We start from the raw sequence: 10,272 nt of genomic DNA, 5'->3' as shown, positions 1-10,272 counted from the left end.
CTGGAATCTTCATAATGTTGCTAGGTCTTCCTTGAGGTCCAAAAGTTCAGTTTTCACTTTACAGCTTCAGAGGATCGTAGCGTTGTCAACTCGAAAGCTTATTTTGTCGCTTTTAAGACCTTGATATCCATAATTTTCCAAGCAGATTATTCTATAGCCTTTTTAGTATTCATTTAGTGTTGACAAAGGTCTAAAGTGATCGGAAAGGAACAGAAAATCCGACTTATTTGATCATTTCTTGTGTACACATAAAATGATGCCTCTCTAGTACCCCTTAAATTCATCAAAATAACTATGCAAAGCATGAATTCTGATTGGTTTGTAGTTCCTCCATCAACAGAGGAAGTTTGGAGATAAAATTCTGCTTAGTAGGAGAGGTAGAGGGAGAGTGTCTTGCGCATGACAGATCAGTGAATAGTGTCAGGATCTCAGTAGAGTGAATTTTGGTGATATAGCTCACTACTTTAAGTTTGTGAATTAAAAAAAAATCTGAAGATGGCCTAAAGCTCAGCAGGTAAGATGTATATAGTCTCAGCTTTACCGCATAATGCTTCCACTTGTCTCTATGGCAATACTAATAGCCATTTATTTTGAACCAGATTCCTCCTTCACTGCAAGAATATTTTCACTAAGGTCAATACTTAGGTTCTTGGTCTGGCCATGCACAAAGGTATAGTAAAGGTGAAGCCAGTTTAAAGGAAATAAGACAACACTATGTAATTACACAAGAGTAAAGTTTGAAGGTTTTTGTTTAAAAATCCTGTATCCTCAAGATAACAATTTTCCTAAAAGTGAGATTAAAAAGCACGAAAATACATGAAAATCAATACAACCATACCATACATATGAAGGAAGGTGTTTCTTATAATGAGCTACTTCTCAATCTCAAACTCACAGAAGAAACCCAATTTCTCACAATACCCTCATCTATCAATTCACAAGAATCTTTCTAAAAAGAAAACCAAATGAGCTTTGTATTAATAACTTTAATTCTGCTTGTCTACGTGTTGGGAGAGCAAGCATGGACGTCCAGTTTGTATTAGATGTATATGCATGTGCTGTGTATATAGTCAATTATTAATCTGTGGTTATTGTTTGATTTCCATTTTAGTTTCATTTCTGGTTTTATGTCACCTTGTGTGTCATGTGAAAATCACTTGGGAATTGCATATGCTTTGACATTTTGGAGAGAGTTTTATCTTTGTGCAGCTGTTTTGGTTTGCAAAACATTTTTATTGTGATTGTGATCATTGTATGATATCTTGTAATGCTACACACATAAAAAAGCGAAAGCTATAGTTCAATAACTGTTTTTGCAAAGTTTCCTCAGCTCGAGGATTTGGAGCATTTGATTCTCTGGGACAGCACCAACTGCTATTCTTGTTAGAATTTGGATCCCTTGGAGAGGTAGCCGTGCTGTTTCCTCAGAGAGGAAAATCTTCTATTTGTATTGTTTATTGCCCCTTGACTAGTTTCGAACTTCATGCTGTTTTCCTCAGGACAGGAATCAATACTTATTTGCTTACCATTACTTTATTGAAACCTTGTGTTTAATAATTTCCCACCTTTCAACAAGTTTGGAACATGCCATGTTTTTCAAAGAGAAAACTTGCATATTTGTGCCGTTATTGCTGCTTAATGAGTTAAGAGCGTCATGTGGTTTTCCTCAAGGCTGGTTTTCATCAGTGACAGAGTTGGAGTCATAGTCATAGTCGGAGTCATAAGAGCGCTTATGACGTTGTGAAAATCAAAAAAGGGAGTTGTGAGCAGAGTCACAAGCTCGATGGAATCGGAATCAGAAGAATCAGAATGTTTCCATTTTCTTGCCATTCCGCTTATCACTCAGTCGCTTACAATCTACTTAAAACTGCATTGTCGGAGTCGGAAGCGGAAGCTGAAGAATAAACCAATCACATCACAGAAAGTAAAAGTGAAAAAACAGAAACGATGGCGATGACAGGGTTGGTTGGTATCTTGGCAGCTGTCTACTTATTTCAACTTCTTTGCTTTATTATGCCGGTAAACCGGCATAAAATGTTTCGACATGGCAGTCTACTTGGTACAGAACCTTTGGAAGGATTAAACGAGTGCTGGAAAAACGACTCCACGGAAAAACTAGCTCAAACTGCACTGAATGAGTTTGCAGCTTGAGAAGTCAACATGGCGGGCAATCATAAAGTCAAACTCTCAAAGCACACCACTTCTGCTTTGGCCTATTACCTATGCTTATTGCTACTCTTGTCGAGTGGTAATGTTGAGTGAAACCCTGGTCCTGAATCAATTTCTAAAAATAGAAATTTCAAGCTGAGTATGGTCAAAGGCTTAAGAATTTGTTACTTGAATGTGCGAAGTCTTGTCAACAAGATCGATGAGATGCGGCTTTTTTTGTGAGACCCACCAAAAGCACGTTCTGTCCCTGAACGAAACTTGGCTAGATTCATCAATCAGCAACAGTGAAATTCAGCTTCCCGGCTACTCACTTGAACGAAGAGATAAAACCTGCCGAAATAGTGGTGTTCTTATTTACGTTTCCTAAAACCTCAATTACAAGGTTATTCAAGAATTTGAAAATGATCAACTGGATATTCAACGTCTTTGAATGGAAATAACACCTCCAAAATCTAAAGGTTTTATTTTCTGTTCATGCTACCACCCACCGAATGCGGATAACACAGCAACTTACGTTGTGGGCTTGAGAAACATGTTAACAGTAGTGGCTGATCAGGAAAAGGAAATTGTCATTACCGGGGGATCTGAATTTTGACCTGAAACAGTCGAATAAACCTGCATCTACAAAGCACTTTATTGACATGACGAAAGAGTTTAGTCTGCGGCAGATTATTGACAATTTTACTTGCATAACTGAAAATTCAAAGACCCTGTGTTATGGTTTTCCAGTGTGTTGTATGTTGTGTGCTACCATATATGGTTTGCTCATGCGCACGCATGAGGCTTCATTAAACAGTCTTTTACTTACTGAACCGCCATGTTGATTGGGGTGTGTAGTTCTTAAGTAATACATGACAATTTTGGCGACGAGGATGGGATGTTAAGGGACCTTTTTGGCTGCTAAAAGTGAAGACATCCCTAAACTAAATCCACATAACGTCCACGATGGCCAGCGATGCAAATACGGCACCAAATCCAGTTCGTAACATCGGAAAAGTTCAAAGGTTCACTGTGGGAACTGACTTCGAGGCGTATACAGAACAGTTAGGATTCTTCTTCGTGGCCAATGGAGTGACCGACGCGAAACAGAAGAAAGCCATCCTGTTAACCAATCTTCCCACTGAAACGTACCAACTGGCGAAAGATTTGATGGCTCCGACCTTGTTAGGAGAAGATTCTCTCACGTACAACGCAATCGTAGAGCGTCTCCGCGAACAATTGAAGCCACAGAAGTCTGCTTTAGTAGCCAGGTATGAGTTTGACAGCCGAGCACGTAACGCAGGAGAAACGGTGAGTCAATATGTTGCTGTTTTGAAACATCTAGCTATGGATTGCAAATTTAACGACGCCATGCGTTTGGAAAGGCTTAGAGATAGACTGGTTTCGGGTATTCGAGATAAGAGAATGATGTCAGAGCTTTTGAAACTTAAGCTTGAGGAACTAACATTTGACATTGCTGTTGCAAAGTGCTTAGCTATTGAGCAATCTTACAAGGATGTTGAAGCTCTCCAGGGGAATAAAGCGTCAGAATCAATCGATTTATTAGCCAAATCAAAGCCAGGCAAGAAGCTTAAATTCAAGAGAGAAGCCAAGCTTTCAGAGAAAAAGGGTTCTTTTTCCCCCAAGAGAACGGGTGGTCAAAGTTGCTACCGCTGTTTGGGAATTCATGATCACAAAAGTTGTCCATTCAAGAAAGAAAAAAAAATACCACCACTGTAACAAGACTGGTCACATTGTGAGGGCTTGTAAATCAAAGAAAAAAGAGACACAAGCTTCCCAACCCCCAGTAAATTATGTAGACAGCGATGACGGGGACAGCGATGACTATTTGGCATCCCTTGAGGTTAATAATGTGGGTGACAAGGATCACGTAATATGGGTCAACCCCGAAATACAGGGAAAGGTGGTCAAGATGGAACTAGACACAGGGTCAGCGGTGTCTGTACTTCCATACAAACTATATAAGGAACATTTTAATCATGTGAAACTTTCAAAGAGCCTTGTGACACTTAAGACATACACTGGGCAGAAAATCACACCTAAGGGAGAGATGAGATGTAATGTTAAGTTCAAGGGCCAGGAAAAAGAGTTAAACCTACAAGTTGTTGAGACGCAGGGACCAGCACTGTTTGGGCGTGACTGGCTGTCCAACATTCAACTGAACTGGGGTGAAATCAAAACCTTTAAGCTTAGCAAGACTTCAGAAGGGGGTATGACACGCAAAGTGGATCAGCTACTACAGAAGTACGAGTCTGTATTCTCCGAAAATCTGGGCACACTTAAAGGCTACAAGGCGGATTTGAAGGTCGAGGAAGGCTGCCAGTCCAGCTTTCATAAACCACGCCAAGTGCCATACGCACTCCGCCCCAAAGTAGAAGCAGAATTGACACGCTTAGAGAAGGAAGGTATTCTCTCTAAAGTAGAATACAGTGAATGGGCGACCCCAATTGTCCCGGTAGTCAAGCGAAACGGATCGGTACGAGTTTGTGGCGATTTTAAGGTCTCAGTGAACCCAGTACTTCTTGCAGAACAGTACCCTCTGCCACGTATAGAGGATATTTTTGCAAATTTGGCTGGCGGTAGACATTTCAGCAAGCTTGACCTTCGCCAAGCTTATCACCAGATGGAAGTAACCGAAAGATCCAAGGAACTCCTTACGATTAATACACACAAGGGCCTTTTTCGATACAATCGCTTAGTCTTTGGCATCTCTTCGTCTCCAGCCATTTGGCAGCGTGCCATAGACCAGGTATTACAGGGAATACCTGGGACCCAGTGCATCCTTGATGACATGATTGTCACAGGCAAAACCGATGCAGAACATTTGGAGAACCTGGAGAGTGTACTCAAGCGATTACAAGATGCGGGTCTGAAGGCTAACAAGGAGAAGTGCGAGTTCTTCAAAGATAGAGTTCAGTTTTGTGGGCATGAGATCGATAAGGAAGGTCTACACAAGACACAAGAGAAGATTGAAGCAGTGGTCAGTGCACCAAGACCTGAGAATGTGTCACAGCTTCGCTCATTTTTAGGGCTCGTAAACTATTACAACCGTTTCTTGCCCAATGCGTCTACAGTTCTCCACCCACTTCACCAGTTGTTAGAGCAAAACAACGAATGGCAGTGGACTGAACGGTGCGAGCGAGCGTTCACTGAGGCTAAGCGTATGATTACATCTGAGCAGGTGCTAACGCACTATGACCCAGCATTACCGGTTAGGCTGGCATGTGATGCTTCACCAACTGGCATCGGCGCGGTTCTTTCACACGTCATGTCCGATGGTAGCGAAAGGCCGGTAGCTTTTGCGTCCCGATCGTTGACCAAGACTGAACGACGGTATGCACAGATAGACAAGGAGGCATTGTCCATTGTGTGGGGGGTGAAACGATTTCATGTTTACCTCTATGGGAGACGATTTACGCTCATTACAGACCACAAGCCCCTCACTGCCATCTTCCACCCAGAAAAGGGAGTTCCAGCCATGACTGCTGCAAGGCTTCAGCGATATGCATTGTTCTTGTCTGGGTTCGACTATATCATTGAGTATAAGAGTACAACCAAACACTGCAATGCCGATGGACTGTTGCGGCTCCCTCTCCAGCAGAAAGAGCGAGAAGACTTGGAGGTGGATTCAACAGAGGTGTTCCACGCCTCTCAGTTTGTGCCATTACCTATAACCAGTGAAGCAGTGGCAAGAGAAACACGTCGTGACGTTGTCCTAGCGAGGATACATGATTCTATCGTGAAAGGATGGTCTACTCGTGTGGAGGGAGACAAGCCTTATTACGAGCGACGCAATGAACTGACAGTTCACCAAGGTTGCATCCTATGGGGAATGAGAGTGGTAGTTCCCAATAAGTTACAAAGCAGAGTGTTAGAGGAACTTCATGATGGGCATCTGGGCATGGTCAAAATGAAAGCACTCGCGAGGAGCTACGTATGGTGGCCTAATATCGATGGTCATCTGGAAGAGCTAGCGAAAGGCTGCAGCGGGTGTCAGCAAAACCAGAAGATGCCTGCTAAAACACCACTACATCCGTGGGAGTGGACCACTACACCATGGCAGCGTATACACATCGACTACGCAGGGCCATTTCAGAACTCGATGTTCTTAGTGGTTGTCGACGCACACACCAAGTGGCCAGAAGTGGTTCCAGTCAAGTCAACTTCTTCAAGTTCGACTATCGAAATTCTACGCGATTTGTTCGCCAGATTTGGAATTCCAGAACAGATAGTCAGTGACAATGGTACACAGTTTGTTTCTGAGGAATTCCAGACATTTGTCAAGTCCAATGGCATCCACCATATAACTTCAGCACCGTACCATCCAGCGACGAATGGTCTTGCGGAAAGGACAGTACAAACCTTCAAACAGGCTTTGCGTTCCATGCGTCAAAGCCCCAAGCCAGTGAGGGAGAAGTTGGCGAAGTTTCTCATAGCTTACAGGAACACCCCACACTCCACCACCGGTGAGAGCCCAGCACAGTTACTCCTGGGAAGACCATTGTGTACTCTCCTAGATTTGGTGAAACCTAACTTAAACCGTAAGATGGTTAACCAACAACACCAGCAGAGCATTAAGGCAGCGATTGACAAGGGTAAACAGTATCGCCAGTTAGAGATTGGTGACTCAGTTATGTCACGGGATTATCGAGGGGATCTGAAGTGGCGTCCAGGGCTGATTGTTAACAAAACAGGTCCGCTGATGTATGAGGTACAGGTGGCACCGGGACTGATCTGGCGCCGACATATTGATCAGTTGAGACCAACGGCAGTTGGACACACAGTTGAAAGCACTGACGCCGACTGTAGTGTTGAAGTCAGCCAACCTGAAGTGGCCAACACACCACTGACCCCAATTACATCAAGCACTCCAACCACGGAGGGTGGCACAGCTCCAGGGGGTTCCAAAAAAGATCAACCAAAGATGGTTCCTGTTTCCACACCTACGGTACCTGACCCTCCTGATGCTAAACCAGCTACAGTTAGTCCGATGGTCAAAATGCGACAACACCCTCAGAGAGTTCGCAGAGCACCACAGAGGCTTGATCTCTGAACTTTGTTTTATTCTGTTCGTTTTCTTGTTTAAAGGTCGTTCTTACCTTTCGAACTGTGGTTACCGGACACTGTTGGTTTATTTTATGTTTTCCTTGAAATTGTATTTTAGGGCTTGTTTTGAAAACTAGGGACAGATCGTTTTATGTGTGGAGGAATGTTATGGTTTTCCAGTGTGTTGTATGTTGTGTGCTACCATATATGGTTTGCTCATGCGCACGCATGAGGCTTCATTAAACAGTCTTTTACTTACCGAACCGCCATGTTGATTGGGGTGTGTAGTTCTTAAGTAATACATGACACCCTGATAGATTTCTTTTTTACCAGTCGTCTGGTTCTATATGTCTCGGGGGTAATACCAGTTGGCTTTTGTGGTCACTCTGGGACATATGCCGTCTGTAAACTACATCATTTAAAACCACCTCCCCCAAGGATAACTGATACCTGTAATTTCAAGCGTTTCAATCGTGATGCTTTCATTGAAGATCTAAATAAAGTTTCGTAATCATTGATAAATTCCTTCGCAGACGTTGAGGATGCATGGGACTCATTTAAACAGCTTTTTGGTGAAGTCGCCGACTCCCATGCCCCAAGAGTCTGTGTTCAAGTCAGGGGACATAAGGTACCATGGCTGACACGCGAGGTGAAACAACTAATGAATGAAAGAGATCACTTTCATAATCAGGCATTGAGAACAAACAATGAGCTTCATTGGAGCTCTTACAAGAACTTACACAATGTCGTGACTTTGAAGCTCAGAAAAGAGAAACAAAGATATTATAATGAACAGTTCCAGGAGACAATAACTTGCCATAACCTCTGGAGTGCCGCAAGGGGCCATCCTTGGACCCCTGTTATTCATTGTCTACATTGATGATTTACTACGTTGTGTCAAACACTGTTTTGTAAATATGTATGCTGACAACACAGTTTTATTTTCTAACTGCATTACCATTGGTTCAGGAAATGAGGGGTCAGAAGATGATGATACCCAGAAAGTAGATGACAAATCTAATACAACTGTGACAACTACCAGTGATGCTAACAATCATGCAGCCAGTAATTTTCAACCAACAAAAAAGCCCACGTTACAAATGAAAAGAAAAAGTGAACGAAAAAGTCAGGATGTTGCAAATGCAGAAGTTCAAGTTCTCCAAGCGATATGAGAAAAACTTGGGCAGAAGCAAACACCAGACTTCAAAGATGAAGATGAACTGTTTGGTGCCTTGATAGCTTCCCAAATGCGACAGATAGCACATTAGTGAAAAGTTGTCGCTAAATTACAGATTTCAAATATTGTGTATCAAGAAATGTTAGCCCTATTCAACTCAATGCCTTTGTCTTACACTAGGGGGAAAGGATCCTGGAAATATCGTCAACAGCAGATGCAAGGGCTGTATCAGGCACAACAACATCAGCCTCAACAGCAGCAGCATCACAGCTTCCAGGATAGAGTGGTCAGGAATCAGAACCAAAAGCCATTTCAGATTCCTAATCTGCTAGAACCATGAGAAGTACCTCTCATGAAGCCTGGGTAACTTTTCTATCAAAATAAGTCTCTGACTGGATTTCTTAATGATCTTGAGCAGGGTTCTTAAGTATTTCAAAATGTCTTGAGAAGGGTGTTGTTTCAAACATTTTGATAACTTTCACCAAAACATTGGTATTCTTTGAGTTTCATTGTCCACTATTTTTCTTTGGGAGGTATGTAAATATGCATTTCATATCATCCCACGACAAATTTTTTTGCAGTTAAGACACTAACTCTTGAATTTAGAATGTCAGAAAAGCACACAACATAGCCTCGTGCTGATTGACTTAAGTGCATTGATGCACACATTGGTAAAGTTGCACAGCTAAGCAAAATCTCAGCAGTGTATGTTAAGTGACTTAAGATTTGGATGTGGCTTCTAAACCACAGCTGATAAAAAGTTTTAGGTTTGATAGTATCAATACATCATTTGCTTGGTATCACAGCATGTAGATTTTGGCATTATCTGCAAAAAATTGCTCATATTTTAAATGTGATAAGTTGAACCGATACACAAACCTGGAAAAGACCCAGGTGAAATGTAAATTATCAACATAAAGCATGTGCATTGGATTGCTTGTGGAATTGTTTTGCATATTTTAAACAGCTGAAAACATTTATGAAGGAACAAACAAAACTACAATAACTGTCAATTCTGATGTGTGGTGGAAGAGACATTCTCTCAGAACATCTTAGCTTTGTCTTATTAACGTTCCAGTGGTGAGTGCAGTTATTTTGCTTTTATTACAAACGTTGTGTTGTTCTTTTATAGGCAAAGGTTACACATGTAATGCCACCAGATGCAATTGCATTAAATTTAAAATTGAAACAAATTTGAACATTGTTTTACATTATAAACGAGTTCTTAAAGTATTAGACTAGAAGAAGGGTAACCTCTGACTGAATCAAGTTTTGGTGCTCTCTGCGGTAAACATATTGTAAATTAGACCCAGTGCAAAAGCAACTACTTAGTGTAAAAAATATACTTTGATTCTTTTATGTTGATTCAAAACACCCCATGTGACCTTGCTCACAGGGAGCCATTTTTGCATCAAGTCTATGAATGCCTTACTTGCCCTATAATCATCATATTTAACTTTATGAATCTAAACAATGCTCTAACCTTTTTTTTTTGTATTTTGAATGTTCCTCTAGTGTCTATTTTGGTGAATAAGCTATGGTAGACGTTCTGTTAAGTTTAAGAATTCCCTCAAAGCTCCTAACACCATATATGAATTAGTGTTCAGAGTAGTTGGTTATAATTTTCTGATAAGTCTTTTTTTTTTGGCAGGGGAGGGGGGTGAGGTAAGGTGCTGAGAGGTGATGGCGGACTTAAATGAATGTTATACAAGATCTACAGCATGAATAAGCTAATTCATACATTAAATAGACCTGACATAGTGTATTTGAATAATATTCTACAGTGCACAAATGGGACCGTATGTATCAACGTATGTATTCCCATTACCAGGAAACTGCACCTTGCTCTGAGTTAACATAAGCTTTCCAGGCCTCTCTCA

The 10,272-nt window shown here is 41.5% G+C and overlaps 1 protein-coding gene across 1 annotated transcript; it reads left to right on the top strand.

The window, feature by feature from the left end:
• The first annotated feature begins 3,114 nt into the window (after positions 1 to 3,114).
• LOC149034318 (uncharacterized) lies at positions 3,115 to 3,888 on the top strand. The gene has a single exon (XM_089194844.1). The coding sequence runs from the start codon at positions 3,115 to 3,117 to the stop codon at positions 3,886 to 3,888; it is 774 nt and encodes a 257-aa protein (XP_089050970.1).
• Positions 3,889 to 10,272: the final 6,384 nt, after the last annotated feature.

This window comes from Pocillopora damicornis, chromosome 14 (assembly GCF_964200805.1).
Source record: "Pocillopora damicornis chromosome 14, jaPocDami1.2, whole genome shotgun sequence".
Lineage (NCBI taxonomy): Eukaryota > Metazoa > Cnidaria > Anthozoa > Scleractinia > Pocilloporidae > Pocillopora > Pocillopora damicornis.
Note: the sequence above shows the minus strand (reverse complement) of the source record. Positions and strands in the feature narration are given on the sequence as shown.

Excerpts from the sequence above, each read along its gene's own strand:
- LOC149034318 (XM_089194844.1), top strand. The coding sequence starts at position 3,115 with ATGGCCAGCGATGCAAATACGGCACCAAATCCAGTTCGTAACATCGGA.